Source organism: Aotus nancymaae, unplaced genomic scaffold (genome assembly GCF_030222135.1).
Source record: "Aotus nancymaae isolate 86718 unplaced genomic scaffold, 86718_ANA_hifiasm-v0.15.2.pri h1tg000089l, whole genome shotgun sequence".
NCBI classification, from domain to species: domain Eukaryota; kingdom Metazoa; phylum Chordata; class Mammalia; order Primates; family Aotidae; genus Aotus; species Aotus nancymaae.
Window position 1 is genome coordinate 23,462,796 of NW_026988504.1, and position 22,179 is coordinate 23,484,974.

General features: G+C 49.7%; 1 protein-coding gene, 1 non-coding gene and 1 pseudogene across 2 annotated transcripts; 1 reads left to right on the forward strand and 2 right to left on the reverse strand.

Moving 5' to 3' along the window:
* Positions 1-759: 759 nt before the first annotated feature.
* Positions 760-869, reverse strand: LOC135271773 (U6 spliceosomal RNA). The gene has a single exon (XR_010339901.1). It is a non-coding gene; the product is annotated as a U6 spliceosomal RNA (small nuclear RNA).
* A 13,084-nt stretch (positions 870-13,953) lies between these two features.
* ARL4D (ADP ribosylation factor like GTPase 4D) lies at positions 13,954-15,879 on the reverse strand. Its single transcript, XM_064369745.1, has 2 exons — positions 15,792-15,879; positions 13,954-15,229 (listed from the first exon to the last, which is right to left on the reverse strand). Exon 2 carries the CDS (start codon positions 15,156-15,158, stop codon positions 14,553-14,555), a length of 606 nt encoding a protein of 201 aa, XP_064225815.1. The 5' UTR covers positions 15,159-15,229; positions 15,792-15,879; the 3' UTR covers positions 13,954-14,552.
* Positions 15,880-18,631: 2,752 nt separating this feature from the next.
* LOC135271774 (U6 spliceosomal RNA) lies at positions 18,632-18,731 on the forward strand (annotated as a pseudogene).
* Positions 18,732-22,179: the final 3,448 nt, after the last annotated feature.

The window sequence follows — 22,179 nt, forward strand, 5'->3', positions numbered from 1 at the left end:
TCCATCATTCTGATTTTTTTTTCCTTTATCTGGTAAGAGGGTGAAGGGACTATAAGATAGAAATTAAGATTTTTAGCTCAAAAGTCTTCTTTCCTATAGAATTTTCAGAAGCTCTAAAACAAATAAGTAAATACTAAACACAAAATGTGGTCAAGTTTTAAATCCACAGCATCCAGACCACCCTGCAGGAGGACCTTTCTCACTCTCCACGTGTTCTAAAATTATATCACTGTCTGTAAGTGGGGGGACAACTAACTGGCCTCAAGAACCTCTTCTTGTTTTGGGATGCAGCAGAGTGCTGAGAGCCGACAGGGAGAAGGAGTTGGAAACAATGTCCCAGCTCCCCTCCCACCCTCGATCCCTCTGGCGGCTCTAATTGAGGCCTGTCACAGGGAGAGCAGGCAGCTGCAAATTGCATTCATCAACAAATTACAGCCAATTACAGCCCAGCCCCAGCCTACTGGGGGTGACATGAGGCCAGCCAGGTAATCCCTTCTCCTGATTCAGCAATGCCAAAGGTTTTGGGCTGCCAGGGTCACTTTCTGCAATCCAGAACCTGACCTTTATCCTGGGCCTGCACCCTCCCCTCCGACAATCCCTCAGGGAAGACAGGGCTTCCCCCAACCCTCGAGAAGTCTCTAGGGCACTTCTCTCAGCCATCACTGAAGTTCACCCAGTAATCTAGGCCCAATCTCTGTTTTTTTTGTTAAGTTATAGACATGTTGGTTTTATTCGAAAGAATAAAATCTTGACAAACTGAAAAATATGGAAGGCTTCATCAATTTGTGTTATCATCCTTAAGCAAGGGCCCTGCTAATCCTCTCTATATCATTTCAATTTTAGTACATGTGTTGCTGGATCCAGTACACTACCGCTGTGCTTTAAGCTGAGTTTTCTCCAGATTTGTTCCTTGGGGGGACTGATTTGTTGGCACTTCAAGGGCCTGTAGAGAACTCTTTGCCTGTTGGCTTTGGGCCAGCTTAACTCTGCCATCTTTCTGCCCCTCCTTATAACATTGGGCCAAAGCTAGGGTGAGGTTAACATGAAACCTGTGGAGGTGTAATGGAAGTGTCACCTCCCAGAAGGACAGGTATGTGGCCACCCACACCTGTCCACAGCTCCTTCTTCACTCCCCTCCCTGGAGCCAGCAGCTCTGGTTTCAACAGTGCGAGGGTGTGTGTCTGTGTGTGTGCGTGTGTGTTTGCATGCACGTGCGTTTATGAGACATACCACAGGACATCCACATGCTAGGGACAGAAGGATGGGGAGGGCATGATGCTGGCCCTTCTCTGTTTGATCTTGACTGTAAAATTGCAGCCAAATGCTCTCAAATAATGTTCTTTTTCTCCCTCTCTTGCTTTTCCCCTCAGGACTTTGGCACTTCTACAAATAGGGCTGTGCCAGAAGAAAAGGAAGTTTCAGTCCATCCACGCCCCCCACCGCCTGAAACAATAATCTCTTCCTCTCTCCCAGTCCCTGTTTGAATTAGGGAATGGGTAGGGAAAGGAGGCGTCTTTCTGTCCTGATATTTCTGAGGAAGCCAGTCTGTATGTACCCTTCCTCTTCCAGGGAATGTATCCTGTGATGTTTAAGTAGGAATCAAGCTTAAGAATGAATTTCTCTTGAACTGTCCTTCTCCACCACAGGAAGTGGGATGGGTATACCCAGTAAAGGGGAAAGAGCAAGAGATGGGGTTAGGTTGCATGTCCCCAAAGATACCAAAGCTTTCTGCCTAGGGGAGCAGTGGGGCTCAGATCACCCATAGGCAAGGAAAGAGGTCAACAGGAATGACTCAGTAGCCCCAGCCTCCTGGAAACTCTTGAAGAAACTCAAGGTTTCAACCTGATAAACCTTCTCAAGACAGACAAGGCAGGATCAGAGGTAGGAATCCTGAGCAACTAGTGAGACCCCGTCTCTACAAAACATGGTCGGGCATGGTGGTATGCTTCTGTGATCCCAGCTGAGGTGGGAGGATCGCTTGAGCCCAAGAGTTCGAGGCTGCAGTGAGCCATGATCATGCTACTGCACTCCAGTCTGGGTGACAGAGTGAGACGCTGTCTCAAAAAAAAAAAAAAGAAAGAAAGAAAAGAAAAAGAAATAGAGGGGCAGCAAATCACACTGCCATGTGTGTACCTATGCAACAATCTTGCATGTTCTTCACGTGTACACCATAACCTAAAATGTAATAAAAAAAAAAAAAAAGAAAGAAAGAAAAAGAAACAGAGGGAGAAACAAGGCGAGACAAGGGCAGATAAGAGTTGAGGCCAGGCCGAGAGTGAGAGTAGAGGAGGACTGGGTTGCCAAACGTGGACAACAATCAGGGCCGTGCTTGCCCGGGTCAGCTCGCTCTTCTCATCTCAGGCCACACCCTGAGTGGATGCCTTGATGCTCCACCCAGATTCCCGGTACTGACTGTGAGTTTTGGCTGCCGATGGCTCGCCATCTCTGGACTTGCCCTTGGCCTAGAGGGCAGCCAATTAACTGACTGACAGGGGCATAAAAGAACAGCCTCCCTGCTTCAGGTGGGATCCTTTCTGTCATGCAGTTGTCCACCCAGAGCTTCCCACAGGATCAAGCCAAAACTAGACTCAGCTGTGAAGCACATTCTTGCTTCCCCACTCCCTGCCCCATCCTGCTTCCCTTCCTCCTTTCTCCTAAGAGTTTGCTCTGCTATAAATCACGTGCCCCCCTAAATCCCCATCTCAGTCTCCACATCAAGGGAATCAGATCTAAGACACTTCTCTGAGTACAAATTGCACCTTAGCTCCAGTGCCTGGGATGCTGTGTCAGCCCCTAATCAGCCTTCAGTACACAATAATGAGTTTTTTTTTTTTTTTTTTTTTTTTTTTTTTTGAGACGGAGTTTCGCTCTCGTTACCCGGGCTGGAGTGCAATGGCGCGATCTCGGCTCACCGCAACCTCCGCCTCCTGGGTTCAGGCAATTCTCCTGCCTCAGCCTCCTGAGTAGCTGGGATTACAGGCACGCGCCACTATGCCCAGCTAATTTTTGTATATTTAGTAGAGACGGGGTTTCACCTTGTTGACCAGGATGGTCTCGATCTCTTGACCTCGTGATCCACCCGCCTCGGCCTCCCAAAGTGCTGGGATTACAGGCTTGAGCCACCGCGCCCGGCCAATAATGAGTTTTTAAAAATTTTTCGGCCCAGCGTGGTGGCTCACTTCTGTAATCCCAGAACTTTGGGAGGCCGAGGTGGGCAGATCACCTGAGACCAGAAGTTCGAGACCAGTCTGGCCAACATGAAGAAACCCTGTTTCTACTAAAAATACAAAAATTGGCCGGGCGCGGTGGCTCACGCCTGTAATCCCAGCACTTTGGGAGGCCGAAGCAGGTGGATCACGAGGTCAAGAGATCGAGACCATCCTGGTCAACATGGTGAAACTCCGTCTCTACTAATACAAAAAATTAGCTGGGCATGGTGGTGCGTGCCTGTAATCCCAGCTACTCAGGAGGCTGAGGCAGGAGAATTGCCTGAACCCAGGAGGCGGAGGTTGCAGTGAGCTGAGATCGCGCCATTGCACTCCAGCCTGGGTAACAAGAGCGAAACTCCGTCTCAAAAAAAAAATACAAAAATTAGCCAGGCCTGGTGGCGTGCACCTGTAATCCCAGCTGCTAGGGAGGCTAAGGCAGAAGAATCGCTTGAACTCGGGAGGCGGAGGTTGTAGTGAGCCAAGATTGTGCCAATGCACTCCAGCCTGGGTGACAGAAATATTCATAGTATATGTGGTTAATTGAAAGAAAGAGTGATTGGTTGACTTAATCTCTAGATGGGTGATAAGTAGGTGGGGGAATTTATTGTAGGATCGCTCCCATCACACACACACACACACACACACACACACACACACACACACACACCAGATTTCCATGGCTCATCCCAGTACCTCCTGTCTACATATAAGCCACCTGCTTATGTCTACGCAAAGTCAAAGACAGATAATCCAGTTTGTGGATTATCCAGATCCCCAGCTGGCATGTTCCTCCTCAGTATAGCCGACCCGAACCCTCCCTCTGCTCCAGCACCTTCCTGGGATTAGGGGGTGGGCAGAGTCAGGCAGCAGGGGACGGCTGGATGATGAAACCTCAGTCTGTCAACACTGTTGCTGCTGCCTCAGCAGTCTGATGAAAGATCAGAAACTACTGGGTAAAATCATGTTAGGAATTCTCTGTGGATTCCAGGTATCTGGGCTTATCATCAAGCAGGACAAGGGCAGATAAGGGTTGAAGGTTGCGGTTAACAAGTAGAAGATTAAGAGCTTTTGTATGGTGAAAACACCTTGAACAAGGCCAGGAAAATCACCTGCTAAGTAACCAGGTTTGGATCACTGAGAATCATAGTATGATAAGATGATACTTAAAATGATATAAGATATGCAAAGTCCTCTCCTATTCTGAAAGCTTTCCAGGAAAAGAAGTATGTGGATTTTTCAGGTTTTTCAGTCATTCCTATCAAGGAGTTCCTACAGTTTATCCTCCTTCCAGACTGTTGCAGTTCTGATCTGTTTATCTCCTCGTCCTTTTTTTTTTTTTTTTAAACAGGGTCTCACTTTGTCACTGAGGCTGGAGTGCAGTGATTTGAACACAGTGACCGCAGCCTCAACCTCCTGGGCTCAAGCAATCTTCCCTCAGCCTCCTGAGTAGCTGGGACCACAGGTGCCACCATGTCTGGCTAATTTTTCTCTTTTTTAACAAGACAGGGTCTTGTTTAGTGACCCAGGCTGGTCTTGAACTCTGAGCTCAAGCAATCCTCCCGCTTCAGCCTCCCAAAGCACTGAGATTACAGATGTGAACCACTGCACCCGGCCCTGTTTTTCTTCTGATTTCAGACAAAAATAGAACAGCAAATCTTTCTTTTTTTTGAGACGGAGTTTCGCTCTTGTTACCCAGGCTGGAGTGCAATGGCGCGATCTCGGCTCACTGCAGCCTCCGCCTCCTGGGTTCAGGCAATTCTCCTGCCTCAGCCTCCTGAGTAGCTGGGATTACAGGCACGAGCCACCATGCCCAGCTAATTTTTTGTATTTTTAGTAGAGACGGTGTTTCACCATGTTGACCAGGATGGTCTTGATCTCTTGACCTCGTGACCTCGTGATCCACCCGCCTCAGCCTCCCAAAGTGCTGGGATTACAGGCGTGAGCCACCACGCCCGGCATCTTTTTTCATATTAAGGCTCTGAATCTGTTGTGTATTTTACACTTACAGCACATCTCAGTTGAGACCAGCCACACTGCCCATGTTCAATCACCAAGTGTGGCTCATGGCTGCCATATTGGACACCCCAGGTCTAGAGCTTGGGAGTCCCTTCCCTGACACCTGCCCTACAACCTACTCCTCTGGGGTAGGAGGCAGAGAATGTGGATCTAGATACAGCATACCCTCAGATGACAGTGGGAGGAGTTTGGGGAGAGGAGTGGTGGACAGAGTCTGGGAGTGTCCCAGGCCAGGTAATTACAGGGAAGGGAGGAAGAAAACTGTGTCTATTAAACCTCAAACTTCCTCCTGAGCAGTAGGTGGAGCCAGGAAAGTGCTCCGAAGCCCACAATGCTCCAAGTCCCTCATTAATCAGAATACTTAATTCTGGCTCCAAGTTGAGTTCTTTTCCTTATCTCCTCCAGGAAGCCTTCCCAGATAAACTCTCCAATCTTAACTGATAGATACCTTGTCTCTAAAAAAATAAAATAATTAGGCCGGGCGTGGTGGCTCACGCCTGTAATCCCAGCACTTTAGGAGGCCAAGGCAGGTGGATCACAAGGTCAAGAGATCGAGACCATCCTGGTCAACATGGTGAAACCCCGTCTCTATTAAAAATACAAAAATTAGCTGGGCATGGTGGTGCGCGCCTGTAGTCCCAGTTACTCGGGAGGCTGAGGCAGGAGAATTGCTTGAACCCAGGAGGCAGAGGTTACGGTGAGCCGAGATCGCGCCATTGCACTCCAGCCTGGGTAACAAGAGCGAAAGTCCATCTCAAAAAATAAAAAAATAATAATTAGCTGGGTATGGTGGCACATGCTGGTAGTTCCAGCTACTTGGGAGGCTGAGATGGGAGAATCTCTTGAAACTGGGAGGTCAAGGCTGCAGTGAGTCAGGATTGCTTTACTTTGCTCCAGCCTGGATGACAGAGCAAAACTCTGTCTCGGGAAAAAAAAAAAGAGATGAAGAGAGAAAGACTTTGAAAGAGCTTCCCATGCCCACCTTGTACTGAGAACCATAGAAAGTGAACTAGGAAAGATCTGATATTGCCTACTTAGTCCCCTCACTTTACAGATGAGTAAACTGTGGCCAGGAGACTAGGAATGACTTGGTCAAGGTCGCAGAAGTTGGTGGCAGAGCCAAGTCTTAACCCGTATGTTGCCTTGTGGGCTACTGTTTGGGGTGCTGCATAGTCAGACTGGTGCCTCTGTTCCTACCCCGTCAGGCTGGGAGAGTTCCAGAGAGTGAGTAAGCAATTCTGTCTTCTCTCCCCTTAAGGATAAGAGAGGCATCTGGAATGGAAAGCATGGTAATCTTATAAAAACAAACACAATCAAAAGCACAGAACCACATTCAACAACAAGCTTTTGAAACCCAGCTGTCCCCCCACCTTCCTCCAAGGCATTTCTCATGAGATTTAACAAATTTAATAGGAGGAAGTGGGGAATGCTAAAGAGATGAGCCCTCCAGCCTCCCCACCTCCCCTCCACCCCACTCCACTAAGGTGGGGCATAGACCCAGGATTATCCCAGGAGCCTGAGTGGCCCAAGCAGAAGCCAAGCCCTAAACACTCCAGAGTGACCAAGATATCTGCTACTTCAGGCTTCTGCTTCCTTTTCCAAGAGTCCTTGAGCTATAGCATTTGGTGGTAGTCCCTACACGGTGGTGGGGTGTCTGTCTGGGGGAGGTCCAGGGCTCTGCTGCTGCCCAATTCTTTTGGGCTACAGTTTCCTCCTCTGTGTTCCCTTCAGAACATACACTCTTGGTCGCAGCCTTACTTCTTCCCTAAGCCAAGTCCCGGGAATCTATTTCAGGACTTGTTTCGCCCACTCTGCCTGACGTCTGTGACAAGCTGGGTGCTAGGGAGTCCTCACCATCTGCCTACCTCCGCCACCAGCCAGGCAGTCCCAGGTGGCGCTCAATCCTTAGCCCCAGAAAGTGAGCCCAAGCTCACTCACTGTCTCTGCAAATCCTCTGCTGAGTTGTTGGTGATTTTATTCCTTGCCACCCAAAAAACAAGGGCAACTTTACTGGCAGTTCTGGTGAAAAAAAAAATGGCCAGATGCAGTGGCTCACACCTGTAATCCCAGCACTTCGAGAGGCCGAGGTGGGCAGATCACAAGGTCAGGAATTCGAGACCAGCATGGCCAACATGGTGAAACCCCATCTCTACTAAAAAATGCAAAAATTAGCTGGGTGTGGTGGCGTGCGCCTGTAGACCCAGCGACTCAGGAGGCTGAGGCAGGAGAATCACTGTAACCCGGGAGGCAGAGGTTACAGTAAACCGAGATCATGCCACTGCACTCCAGCCTGGGAGAGAGAGCAAGACTCTGTCTCAATCAATCAATCAATCAAGAAGAAGAAGAAAAGCAACAGCACTGCAATGTCTCTCCTACCATATACACACACCTCAACTTGAAGGAGCCTGGAAATCTGGGGATGGAGGAAGAGGAAGCTGGATTAAATTTCCCTCCCACCCAAACCTCTGCACAAACACATAAACTTTGGCAGTATCTATGACAACTTTAAATACATATGCCCGGCCGGGCACGGTTGCTCACGCCTGTAATCCCAGCACTTTGGGAGGCCAAGGTGGGCGGATCATCGGAGGTCAGGAGTCCGAGACCAGCCTGACCAGCATGGAGAAACCCTGTCTCTATTAAAAATACAAAAAATTAGCCGAGCGTGGTGGCGCATGCCTGTAATCCCAGCAACTTGGGAGGCTGAGGCAGGGGAATGGTTTGAACCTGGGAGGCGGAGGTTGTGGTGAGCTGAGATTGCATCATTATACTCCAGACTGGGCAACAAAAGAGAAACTCTGTCTCAAAAAAAATACATATACCCTTTGACACAACAATTGCACCTCTAAGAATATATCTTATAGGAAATCTTCCCCAAGTGTACCAAAAAATACATATGCAAGGAGGACCAAGGCTGTGTGCAGACATGAGATTTAATTAATGATGGTACATTCATACAATGGAATCTCATGTGGTCATCAAAAAGAATGAGAAAAATCCAGATAGCAGCCTTCCCTTCTGAAGCCCCTCCTCATGAGGGCAAAGATGGCAGTGGTATCATGGAATAATGGAATGCATGGAATAATGTCCAAGATATAAATAAGAAAAGCAAAACTATTTGCTGCATATAATCCCATGTAGGTTCTATAGACATACCTCTTTTGTACATACAGAGAAAAAAATATCCAGAAGAATACATAAAAACCTGTTAACACCAGGTGAGGTGTCTCACGCCTGTAATCCCAGCACTTTGGGAGGCCGAGGCGGGCGGATCACCTGAGGTCAGGAGTTCAAGAACAGCCTGACCAACATGGAGAAACCCTGCCTATATATATATATATATATATATATTTTTTTTTTTTTATAAAGATGGGTTTTCACCATGATGGCCAGGCTGGTCTTGAACTCCTGACCTCAGGTGATCTGCCCGCCTCGGCCTCCCAAAGTGCTGGGATTACAGGTGTGAGCCACCACGCCCGGCCTGCCTTTATATATTTTTTAAAAATAAATAAATAAACCTATTCACAACGGTTAGCTCTAAAGTTGAGATTATAAAGTGTCTTTTCTTTTCTTTTTTTTTGAGACAGAATCTCACTTTGTCCCCCAGGCTAGAGTGCAGTGGCACAATCTCAGCTCACAGCATCCTTGACCTCCCAGGTTCAAGAGATGCTCCTGCCTCAGCCTCCCAAGTAGCAGGAACTACAGGCATGTGCCACCATGTATGGCTAATTTTTGTATTTTTTGTAGAGATAGGGTTTCGATATGTTGCCCAGGCTGGTCTTGAACTCTTGAGCTCAAGGAATCCACCCGCCTCAGCCTCCCAAAGTGCTAGGACTACAGGCATGAGCCACTGTGCAGAGCCAGTCTCTTCATTTTCTTTTTTTTGAATTTTTCATTAAATAAGTTGCGAGTTTAGATTTCTTCATTCTCTAAATATAGATTTCTTCCACATAGAGATCTATAAGATCTATTACTTTTGCAATGATGGGGAGAAATTTTTTCTTTTTAAAAAGAAGGAATGGCTGGGCACGGTGGCTCACGCCTGTAATCCCAACACTCTGGGAGGCTGAGGAGGGTGGATCACCTGAGGTCAGGAGTTAGAGACCAGCCTGACCAACATGGTGAAACCCATCTCTACTAAAAATACAAAAAAAAAAAAAAAATTAGCTGGGCATGGTAGCAGGTGCCTGTAATCCCAGCTACTTGGGAGGCTGAGTCAGGAGAATTGCTTGAACCTGGGAGGCAGAGGTTGCAGTGAGCCAAGATCACACCATTGCACTCCAGCCTGGGCAGCAAAACAAGAGCAAAACTCCGTCTCAAAAGGAGGCAGAGGGGGAAGGGGAGGGGGAAGAGGACGGGGGAGGAGAGGGAGAGGGGGATGGGGAGGAACTGGCTGGGTACAGTGGCTCACGCCTGTAATTCCAACACTTTGGGAGGCCAAGGAGAGTGGATCACATGAGGTCAGGAGTTCAAGACCAGCCTGGTCAACATGGAGAAACCTCATCTATACCAAAAGTACAAAAAAATTAGCTGGACATGGTGGTGCATGCCTGTAATCCCAGCTACTCAGGGGGCTGAGGCAGGAGAATCGCTTTAACCCAGGAGGTGAAGGTTTCCGAGAGCCAAGATCATACCACTGTACTCCAGCCTGGCTGACAGAGTGAGAGCTGGTCTCAAAAAAAAAAAAAAAAAAAAAGGTAAAGTAAAAATTTAAAGAAAACAAAGCCGGGCGCAGTGGCTCACGCCTGTAATCCCAGTACATTGGGAGACCAAGGCGGGCAGATCATGAGGTCAAGAGATTGAGACCATCCTGGCCAACATGATGAAACCCCGTCTCTACTAAAATACAAAAATTAGCTGGGTGTGGTTGCGCACGCCTGTAGTCCCAGCTACTCGGGAAGGCTGAGGCAGAAGAAATGCTTGAACCTGGGAGGTGGAGGTTGCAGTGAGCCGAGAGTGCGCCACTGCACTCCAGCCTGGCGCCTGGCGACAGAGCAAGACTCTGCTTCAAAAAAAAAAAAAGGAACATAGAACATTACTGGGTGTGGTGATTGGTGGCTCATATTGGTAATCCCAGTGCTTTGGGAGGCCAAGGTGGGAGGATCACTTGAGGTCAGAGGTTCGAGACCACCCTAGGCAAGAGGGTAGACCCCGTCTCTACAAAAATAAAAAATAAAAAGAGTAGAAACATCTAACATGTTCAATTTTTATTTATTTTTTTATTATTATTTTTTTGAGACGGAGTTTCGCTCTTGTTACCCAGGTTGGAGTGCAATGGCGTGATCTTGGCTCACTGCAACCTCCGCCTCCTGGTTCAGGCAATTCTCCTGCCTCAGCCTCCTGAGTAGCTGGGATTACAGGCACGCACCACCATGCCCAGCTAATTTTTTGTATTTTTAGTAGAGACGGGGTTTCTCCATGTTGACCAGGATGGTCTCGATCTCTTGACCTTGTGATCCACCCACTTCGGCCTCCCAAAGTGCTGGGATTACAGGGGTGAGCCACCGCACCTGGCCCTCAATTTTTTTTTTTAAGGGAACAGCAAATACCCTCTTCTGGCTCATCCAGGGGAGGAGGTCCCATGCATCCACCCACAAACTCCCCAACAGATGGCTTTGGAAATGAAGTGCAGCCACACTGCCCACCCCTTCCAGCTGAATGCTGGCCTGGGCCTCCCTTGCATCCCTTACTCCCTCCCTTTCCTCTACCCTTTGGCCCCATTCAAAACAAGCTTGTGTTAGAGAACATGCTATCCTGTGTGCTCCTAGCACTTGGGTAGAACTCAGCACTTCCCAGGCCGTGGTGGAGGTGTCCATCTCAAGAAAGACTTGCAATGACACGTGGTCAGGATGAAAGGGGGATGGGAACTTCTGGCCAGATTGGAGACCAGACCTCTGCAGGGCTTAGGAGATAAAGCTCTCATTCCCCAGGAAGGGGAGTGGGAAAGCGGAAAGCTGGTCCTTAATTTAATCAAGGAGAGGGAGGACGGAGGGGGAATCAGAGCTCTGAGATGCTGTCCTGGCTCCCTGGCTCCTACCTCCTGTCCCCTGCCCTGGCAATAAAAAGAGCTGGCCTGGGAGGAAGGAGTTGGATGCACTGCTAAGTAGCTGTGTATCTGTGGGCAAGTCATTGCCCACTCTGGGCCTTAGGGACTTCTTTCCTTCCTCCTTCCTTTGTCTTCCTTGAGCCCTTGCAGCATGGAGAGGACTGGAAAGGGCATGGGAAAGTGGGGGACCCCTGGCGTCTTTGCCCTCATCATGAGGAGCTCCAGGAAGGGAAGGCTTCCATCTGGATTTTACATTCCAATCTATGCAAGAAGGGGTCGCTGGAGGGGGAAGGGCGGCTCAGAAGAAAGCCCAAACTCTGGGGCTGGGCGCAGTGGCTCACGCCTATAATCCCAGCACTTTGAGAGGCCGAGGCAGGCAGATCACTTGAAGTCAGGAGTTCGGGACCAGCCTGGCCAGCGTGGCGAAACCCCATCCCTACTAAAAATACAGAAATTAGCCATGCATGGTGGTCCATGCCTGTAATTCCAGCTACTCGGGAGGCTGAAGCATGAGAATCACTTGAACCTGGGAGGTGGAGGTTGCAGTGAGCCCAGATCGCACCATTGCACTCCAGCCTGGGTGACAGAGCAAGACTCTGTCTGAAAAAAAAAAAAAAAGCCTTAACTCTAGAACTCTGGGTCTACAGGTTTCCTTCAACTTCACAGGCATCCAGCCTCAGCCACTACTCTGGGCCCCTAGGGAAGCTCTCCTTGGCACCCATGCCAGGGTCTCAAAGAAATCGTACTTAATAGAGAAGCCAGTCCAGGGGAAGTACAACCTCACCCTCCACCCTGACAACACCCTCATTCCTTGCCCTTGCCCTGAGTTCAAAATGCAGAATCCCTGGGCAGGACTGTCGAGTGGGAGGTTCTCTCTCCCTCTTTCATCCCCCTGCAGACAGGGAGGGTTCTAACCAGCTAGGGAAGGAGTGTGGTTGGAAGAGCCAAAATCAGGAGCTGACACCTTGGAGGCCCCTCTGCTGGAGATGGGGGACACTTCTGCACCTCTTCCCCCAAATCTGGAGACCTAAGCCCACCAAGTGACAAGAAATGAAAATATATCCCTTAAGATTTGAAGACAGAACAGCAGAATTTGGGTGGGGCGGGGCGGGGCGGGGTGGAGTGGGGCGGGGAAGAGAGCACTCCTGGCGAGACAGAGGGTCAGTTCTGGCCAGTTCCTTTCCAGCCTGGCCTGGGGCCTCAACCTGTCCCTGGGCTATAGGACTCTGCCCAAAAGACTGGGCGAGAAGTCACAGGTGTGCCTGGGGGAGGGGCCTGTAGCACGTGTTCCCAGCAGAACCAGCCCAGCAGTTCTGTCAAGTAGGCCCCAGCACTGACGCACACTTGGGCACCCTTCCGCATCAATACACACCCACCCCCATCCTGCCAGCCACAGGGATGGGGAGGGGAACAAATCTGAGTTTCTGGCAGCGACTGGTAGGAAGAAGTAAGTTCCTTAGGAAACCTTCTGCATAAGTGGGGGTTGCCGGCACCTTCTCTTTCTCCCCAGGTCCTTTCATCTGATTCCAGAGAAGAGGAGGCAAAGTGGCGGGGGAAGCAGGGTGTGAAGAACGATGAACCTGCTCTGGGGAGTCTGCCTTTGCACAAAGGGTGGCAAGGGTTAACTGGAGGGCTGGGCAACTGCAAAGAATTGTGCTTGTTTTTTTTCTTTTTTAGAGATATGGTCTCCCTATGTTGCCTAGGCTGGCCTTGAACTCCTGGGCCCAAGCCATACTCCTGCCTCAGCCTCCCAAAGTGCTGGGATTACAGGCGTGAGCCACCACGCCCAGCCCTGTGCTTGGTTTTTACTCACTGCTCCCACTAGAAGACTAAGAGGATCTAATTGCTCTGCATTATCAGACATAGCTGGCCCTGGTGCTGCTGAGTAGGGGCACTCAAGCCCTTGAGATGTTAGCATTTTATTCTTACAGTCACCGCAAACATTGGGGACTTATGTCTTCCCCCTTCTATCTTGGAGGGTGTATGTTCGGCAGTCCTCACCGCCACCAACCACAGACAGCTACTACTTCTCCCTCTCCCGTGGGAAGGGCTACCGTTCCAAAGCTGGAAAACTCATGGTTTAGTCACCAGGGCCAAGCTGGCTCAATCCAGCCCAGGCCTCCCCAGCACCAGCCACTGCCATCATGCCACCGAGCCAGTCAGCAGGACTGAGTACAGAGAGGTGACTTAAGGCCAGGGAGGAATTACTTTCCATTCTCACCACATCCTATAAGGAGGGAAAAAAACCAACCTGAGACTGGAGAAGTGGGCAGGATAGGAACAGAATGGCTCTTTCAGGACTTACTTATATAGACTTAGGTGCCCCCAAGGCCAAGAACTTAGGAGCAGCTCAGACGAGCAAAATTTGAAGTTAAATCTGCAAGGAGCAGTTGATATAAGGGACAAGTAAGACCCAGAGGATAAGGGGAAGGGTGTTAAATCAGAGAAAAAGGAAGTGACCCCACCCAAAAGGCTACAGAGATCAGGCAATAGCTTGAGGGGTTTTCAACTCCCTCCATCACTTTCACTAGCCATCCATAGCACACAAGCTGATTTTTCTAAGTGCTTGCTTTGCAAATTCAGCTTCAAGAGAAATCTCCCTCCTCCCCTCCCCCCAACGCCACATAGAAATCTTGGACTATCTCTGAGGCAAGATAAGGAGAGGAAAATGCCAGACCAAAGTAAGAGCTACAGAGTTATCAGTCTTTAATAACTTACAGACAAGTGCTAAAAAACAGTTAATACAGAGGACACACGTGGCTTATAAAAAGGGTCATGGATCTACAAATGTGGGGGAGGGGTTCTTGGCACTTTCACAGACACAAAAATAAAAACTATGTGACTGGTATCCCTAGAAAAGCAGCCTGGGGAGACTCCCCAGTTGGGGGGACAGAGGACGGGGAGACCGTTTTTTCATCCCAAACACATTCTCCAAGCCACTTTCCATCCCCTCCAAAACACATCCAATTAAAAAGCCAGAGAAGAAAAACGAGGAACAGGGTCGAGGTAGAGTCACAGTTTACATTTACGCCTCCACGTTCCTGCAGCCCCCACTTCTCCAGAGAGGATGAGGGAGAGATGTGCAAAGGCATCCCATCTCCCACCCCCAACCCAATGTGGCACCAAACAGGACACCCCCTCCATGCTCCTCTATCCTTCATAGAGGTGGACGGGTCCTGCACCCAGGCTGACTGAGAAGTCACAGGCTGGCCACACACACCTTGCTGTCCAAGTGTGCAGATCCCTACTAGGTGGGGGGCAAGGGAGGTGGAGGGCTGGGGTCACCGTCTCTTCTTGCTGCCCCGAGCCGCCTTCTTCCTCTTGAGGATCATCTCGTAGAGGCGCTCCAGGCCCTGCTGCAGGCCCAGACCGTCCACAGCGCTGCAGCCTTGCACATGGGTGAGAGTGGCAGCTGCTAGCTCTCGGACTGCCAGCCTCTTCTCCACCTCAGCAGCGCTCAGTGCCCCGGGCTGGTCCTGCTTGTTGGCCAGCACCAGCACCGGCACACCCTGGTTGTCCGAGGCCCGGCTGATTCGGTGCAACTCCACCTTGGCCTCCTCCAGCCGCTCGGCTTCCGCAGCGTCCACCACAAACACCAGCCCGTCTGTCCGGCGGGTGTAGGAGCGCCAGAGTGGTCTCAGCTTCTCCTGCCCCCCAACGTCCCACACTTGGAAGGTGATGCCACGCGACCCCCCGAGGGGCACCCGGATCTTCTCGGTGTTGAAGCCTTTGGTGGGGACACTCTGGACAAACTCCTTGAACTTGAGGCGGTAAAGGAGGGAAGTCTTTCCAGCAGAGTCCAGCCCAATGACCACAACATGCAGGGCTTGGAAGTGGGGCAAGAAGGAGGAGGCGGTGGGTGCCATCTCAGTCAAGTGGTTCCCCATAGTGAACTAAGGCGCCTAGTAGAGGCAGGGAGGAGGCCTTGAAATTGCAGGTTTCAGGGAGCACTCCTGGCCTATCCGAACCAAGAAAAAGTCATGGGAGAAAAAGGAGACGTTTAATAACACACACAAGATTTGCAACTTCTTGATCCCTTTCTAAATCAGCTGCCTTTTAAAAATTCCTTGCCTTTTATTTTTAAGCTGCAGGTGTAACAGAGGTGCTCCCCAACTCTCTGGGGGGTCGTGAGGAGGCCGATGGGACCTAGAGAGACCCCCAGGTCCTGGACCACTCAAGCTGGGAGTGAGGGCTCGATCCGTGGACGGTGGGCTTCTAGAGCCTCTTCTCAGAGCTTATGGCGCCATCCCCCAGGCAAGATCCCCGCGAGAAGTGGGAAGTCAACAGTGTCCCCAAACTAAGAGTTGGGGTGCAGACGCTGAGGCCGGAGATCGAATCTGGCTCCCACCGGCCCTCCGCACCCCAAGTTGTTGACACGGTGCCCTTCCTTACTCCGCGACCCCCGCCCCACCGCCCCGCGACACTCCCCCGCCCGCCCTCCCTCCCTCCTCCGATCGCCAACACTAGCCCCAGCGGCCCCCACCAGGACCGCCTCAGCACGGTCTGGAGTGTCCGCTTACCTCTTGTGAGCCACGCTGTCCTCGCTCCTTTCCCGGCCAAACACCGCATCCGCTCCGCGAGACCCCCGCAGGCACCCAGCGCGCCTCCACCGCCGCCTCTGAGGAGCCAGCCTAGGGCTCGGCCTTAAAAACCCGCGTGTGACGTCACGAGGAGCGGACCAATCAGCGGGGCGGGGCGGAGCGGGGCGCTACTGGCGCTGCAGCCCCCGCCACAAGCGAAAAGACGCTTGTCCAATTTGTGGCCGCTGTATTTGATTTTTTTCAATCGCATTCTAATATTTGGAATTAAACCTGGAATTAATCTGGAATGAAGGGTGGGAGGGGCAAAAGGAACGTGCCTGCAGCGTTTGACTCAGGAGGAAATATATGAATACCCTAATATTTGCACTACCACCGCATCCCCTCCCCCAGGCAGAAATACCACCCTATATAGAGGCTGACAAGTCTTTCTCCTTTATCCTTCATAATTCAATTGTCAAACCTGTGTGAACCTGGAACCCCACAAAGCAGCTGCTTCACAGTGCTAAGCCCATTACTCACAAGAGCCTGTTAGGGACTGTCTGCCTTTTACAGATAAACAAAGCCATGAAGGGTTAAATGACTTATCAAAGGTTACACATAGCTAGTAAGTGGCTGAGCAAGGATGTCTGAGTCCAGAGCCTGGGCCCCTCACCACTTGGCTTTCCCTCCTCTCTTACCAGGGAAGCCGTAAGGCTAAGCATCCTCAATAGAAATCCCTCAATTGCTAGCTGAGTTTAGTCCAGCAGCAGACCCCTCAAAGGCCTTCCTTGTTAAAATAGATTGACAAAGACAGAATTATTTATCACTCCACAGTGTGTTTAGGTGCAGTAGCTCACACTTGTAATCCCAGTACTTTGGGAGGCCTAGGCAGGCAGATCACATGAGCTCAGGAGTTCGAGACCAGCCTGGACAACAGGGTGAAACCTTGTCTCTACTAAAAAGACAAAAATTAGCCGGTCATGGTGGTACATGCCTGTAATCCCAGCTACTCAGGAGGCTGAGGCAGGAGAATCGCTTGAACCCAGAGGTGGAGATTGCAGTGATCTAAGATCGCACCACTGTACTCTAGCCTGGGCGACAAGAGCGAGACTCTGTCTCAAGAAAACAAACAAAAAACCAGTATGTTTACTGATCTCATTCATACTGTGTGATCTGAATAAGACAGACAGACCGTGGAGAAACAGAGGATGTCTCAGCTGTAGAACCAGGCCTCAGAGGGCTTAAGACTGATCACCAGCAGTGACAGAATGAGACAGCACATGTATTGCGTCTTTGTAAATCATGAGATAGCACTTGTAGGATTTCAGAGGAGAGAGAATATGTCAACTGGAAGCTTCTGGAAAGGTTTATAGAAGTTCTTTAGCCCTGTGTAGTACTGGTTAGGAGGGGCACAGGAACGAGTGGAGTCTCCCCAGTCATTGCAGCCTGCTACAGTCTCGGCAGCCCTGAAAGGAAGGAGATGTCACAAAGGGGCACTGTGACCTAAAGGACAACAGTAATTAGGTGGAATTGCGGGGAGTGGGGCAGGGGGTAGGGCAAATCAGAGAAGAATGAAGTTGTACATTGTAACTTTAATATTCCCATTTTTGCCTGGAGGTTGGATTCATTTATTTATTGCATAATTCAATATTAACCTTTTTAAAGGCTATGTGTGAGAGAGATTGAAAAAAGGAGAGGGGAAGTCACTGCCAGACAGCAGGGCCCAGCCTTTTCCTGCCCACCCGTCTCAATCAAGTGCTGATAATAAGCTTCCCATCTGTCTGTCACCAGCATGCCTTGCCACCTCCTTCTTCCCCCTTGCACTACAAAACCAGCCACCTGGTATCCCCAGCAATGCAGGGAGCCTCCCCAAATCCCTAAAGACCTTAGGAAATTAGTCTAAGAATAAGACCTTAGGAAATTAGTTTGTTACACCCCAAGTTGGAGCGTGACAGATTGCCGCAGCAGCTAATGTACCAGAGATAGAGCTGAGCATGGTGAAGTTAGGAGAGGGGAAGACGGAGCAGGCCCAGGGGTTAAGAACCACTGCATTGCCGAGTAGCCACTGGGTGCTAGGCTCTGGTCTAGGAACTTTGCTTACTTTTCCTTTTTTAATACACAAGTCCGCCAGGCATGGTGGCTCACGCCTGTAATCCCAGCACTTTCAGGGGCCAAGGCAGGCAGATCACCTGAGGTCGGGAGTTCGAGACAAGCCTGACCAACATGGAGAAACCCCGTCTCTACTAAAAATACAAAAAATTAGCCGGGCATGATGGTGCATGCCTGTAATCCCAGCTACTTGGGAGACTGAGGCAGGAGAATCGCTTGAACCTGGGAAGTAGAAGTCATGGTGAGCCAAGATCACGCCGTTGCACTCCAGCCTGAGCAACAAGAGCAAAACTCCATCTTAAAAAAAAATACACAAGTCAACCCCATGAAGTAAGTATGATTAGTCTAAAAAGAAGAAACAGAAAGATTAGGTAATTTGTTGAAGGTCATCCAGCTATAAACTGATGTTATAATGTCTATGAGACTGAAAACACACAGAAACCGAAAACACACAAGTTGCCTTGTTTCGGCCACAATCTTTGAAGCTTCTTTAACATGGCTCCTATAATATATCTTGGGACTCACACCCAAGATAGAAATTGTCACTTATCTGATAAAGGAAATGAAACTGACAATCCCACCCCACCCTTCTGTCTTTCATGTTTTCCAGAGAAGGTGTTAATGAACAAATGGGAAGCAGAAGGTGGGGCTGGGGAGGGGTAAAGAAAGGGACCCGGCTTGTCCAGGTAGCATTAAGCTATAAGCCTATACTGCTGAGACCATCTGAACATTTGTACATTAAGCAATCTTTCTTTTTTTGGAATGATACAGAGATTAGCATGGCCCCTGCACAAGGGTGACATGCAAATTTGTGAAGCATTCCATATTTTTTCAAAATTAAAATAAAAATTATTATTATTATTTTTTACAGACAAGATCTCGCTCCGTCGCCCAGGCTGGAGTGCAGTGGCGAGATCACAGATGACGGCAGCCTTGAGCTCCTGGGTTCAAGAGATCCTCCACCTCAGACTCCTGAGGAGCTGGGACTGCAAGCACGTGCCACCACACGTGGCTAGAGAACTACCTCAGATTGGAGGAAGAGTGTACCGGAGAACCTTTCAAAGAGGGGACACTGAGCCAAGGTTTAAGTGACACCAAGTCAGATAAGCAACATTCTTCCTCTGTCTCCTCCACCAGACTAAGCCATCAAGGGCAGCAGCTGGTTCTGATCTGTAGCTCCACCATGCCCAGCACCATGCCTGGCACACACAGGCAGTCAGAAAATCTTGTGTGAATAAATGAATGCATGATGGAGTAAATGTCCTCAGAGGGCTCCCTAAGTATGAGAACCAAACCTCCACCCTTAGCTTGGGAGTTTCCCAGCCTGAGGTCCTTGGGCCCTTGGGGTTCTGTTGATACTGGGTTGGCCAATAATTCCTACCATCCCTGCATTTCTAGGCAGTGCCTGAGTAGTATAGAACTCTTAGGCCTTACTGGAGAGGAGGAACTTAAAGGAGAAAAACAGGGCCAAAGATGGGGATGACCCTGGACAGAGAGGTTGCCCTCAGGGCATGCTGGAACCTGGGCTGAGAGCGAGTGAGTCCCATCATTCCATCCCTCACTAGTAGAGTGGCTTGAAAAAGTAAAAAGCCACTTCCGGCTGGGCATGGTGGCTCATGCCTGTAATTCCAGCACTTTGGGAGGCCGAGGTGGGTGGATCACCTGAGATCAGGAGTTCAAGATCAGCCTGGCTAACATGATGAAACCCCCATCGCTACTAAAAAAAAAAAAAAAAAAATTAGCAGGGCAGGCTGGGCTCGGTAGCTCATGCCTGTAATCCCAGCACTTTGGGAGGCCTAGGTGGGCAGATCACCTAAGGTCAGGAGTTCAAGACCAGCCTGGCTAACATGGTGAAACCTTGTTTCTACTAAAAATATAAAAAATTAGCCGGGCGTGGTGGCACTTGCCTATAATCCCAGCTACTCAGCAGGCTGAGGCAGGAGAATCACTTAAACCCGGGAGGCAGAGGTTGCACTGAGCCAAGATCACGCCATTGCACTCCAGCTCGGGCAACCAGAGTGAAACTCCATCTCAAAAAAAAAAAGGCCAGGCTCAGTAGCTCACGCCTGTAATCCTAGCACTTTGGGAGGCCGAGGTGGGTGGATCACCTGAGGTCAGGAGTTCAAGACCAGCCTGGCCATCATGGTGAAACATCATCTTTATTTAAAAATAAATAAATAAATAAATAAATAAGCAGGACATGGAGGCACATGCTTGCAGTCCCAGCTACTTGGGAGGCTGAAACAGGAGAATAGCTGGAACCAGGGAGGCAGAGGTTGCAGTAAGCTGAGATCATGCCACTGCACTCCAGCCTGGGTGACAGAGGGAGACTTCATCTCAAAAAAAAAAAAAGTCACTTCCCCTCCTGGAAGCCTCGGTTTCCTCAGCATGTAATGATGTAATGAGGGGCTTAGATGTTCCCAGGTCCTTTCCCCCGAAACAGTCCATGCTCTGGAGTAACGGAGGGTAGAAGGATGAGTGGAGCTCGCCTAGGAAGTGGCTGCTTGTTTCTGCAGTATCTGAAGTACGTGTCTTCGTGAACAAACGAGGGAAAGAGGAGTCTGCAGGAGTAGGGGGTGGGGCGGGGTAATGACGTCAAGGAGCAGTTATCAGCTCGGGAATAACGAAGACCAATTTTTCAAATCCCAGTTCTGTTTCTTCATGAACAAAATGGAGAAAACCCAACCTATCTCTGAGTGTGCGGGGGAAATGTGTGAAAGGGCCCCAAAGATACTCCTCCCCAACCAAGAGCTCTTTCCCTGGCAACCATCCCCAAATCAAGTCCCAGGGTGGAGCCAAGGGCTAGAAATAAGCAGATGCTGCCCCCTGGTGGATATATTTGTCACTGCCTGATTGGTGAAGAACAGCTGAGTCGCTGAGGGTGAAGTTAATTCAGAATCCTTTGTCGGCTTCCGAAGTCTTCCTTTCAGACAGGGCCTTTCCTGCAGTTTCAGGTTGGATATTAAAACATGCACCACCCGAGCGCGGTGGCTAACGCCTGTAATCCCAGCACTTTGGGAGGCTGAGGTGGGTGGATCACGAGATCGGGAGTTCAAGACCAGCCGGGCCAAGCTAATGAAACCCTGTCTCTACTAAAAATACAAAAATTAGCCTGGCATGGTGCCGTGTGCCTGTAATCCCAGCTACTCGGAAGGCTAAGGCAGAGAATTGCTTGAACCTGGGAGGTGGAAATTGCAGTGAGCTAAGATCGTGCCACACTGCACTCCAGCTTGGGCAACAGAGTGGGACTCCGTCTCAAAAAAAAGAATAAAAGAATAAAGAAAAAGAAAGTGCATCCTCTTCAGGCCGGGCTCGGTGGTTTACGCCTGTAATACCAGCACTTTGGGAGACTGAGGCAGGCGGATCATGAGGTCAGCAGTTTGAGACCAGCCTGGCCAACATGGTGAAACCCTGTCTCTACTAAAAATACAAAAAATTATCTGGGCGTGGTGGCGGGCGCCTGTAATCCCAGCTACTCGGGAGGCTGAGGCACAAGAATGGTTTGAACCTGAGAGACTGAGGTTGCAGTGAGCCGACATCACCAATGCAGTCCAGCCTGGGCAACAGGGCAAGGCTTGGTCTCAAAAAACAAAACAAAACAAAAACAAACAAAAAACACCCTCTTCAAGTTTTTAGTGTGTGAGTGATACCAAATTAAAATGAACATTATTTGAGCAGAAACTCTACTTTTGATGACATTTTCCATGAATTTACATAGAGTCTAATAATAGGTCCAGGGAACACTGACTGAGGCAGGCAGGAGATGGCTGCAGGGTGAGGAAGCTTTTTTTCTCTTTTTTTTTTTTTTTTTGAGACAGGGTCTCATTCTATGGCTCAGGCTGCAGAGCAGTGGTGTGATCTCAGCTCACTGTAACCTCCACATCCTGGGCTTCAGTGATCCTCCCACGTCAGCCTCGCGAGTAACTGGGACTACAGGTGCGCACCACCATGCCTGGCTAATTTTTTTTTTTTAATTTTCTATTTTTTAGATGGAGTCTTGCTCTGTCACCCAACCTGAATTGCAGTGGCATGATATCAACTCACTGCAACTTCTGCCCCCAAAGTAAACAGGCATGTGCCACCACACATGGCTAATTTTTGTATTTTTACTATAGGCGGGCTGTCACCGTGTTCCTCAGGCTGCTCTTGAACTTCCGGGCTCAAGCCATCTACCCGCCTCAGCCTCTCAAAGCGCTGGGATTACAGGCGAGAGCCACCATGCCAGCCTCGGGAAGGTTTTCAAGAGCTCAGTTGCAGCCACGGTGTGATGATGTCTGCA

Bases quoted from the DNA above. Each gene is read 5' to 3' on its own strand.
- ARL4D (XM_064369745.1), bottom strand. From the start codon at position 15,158: ATGGGGAACCACTTGACTGAGATGGCACCCACCGCCTCCTCCTTCTTG.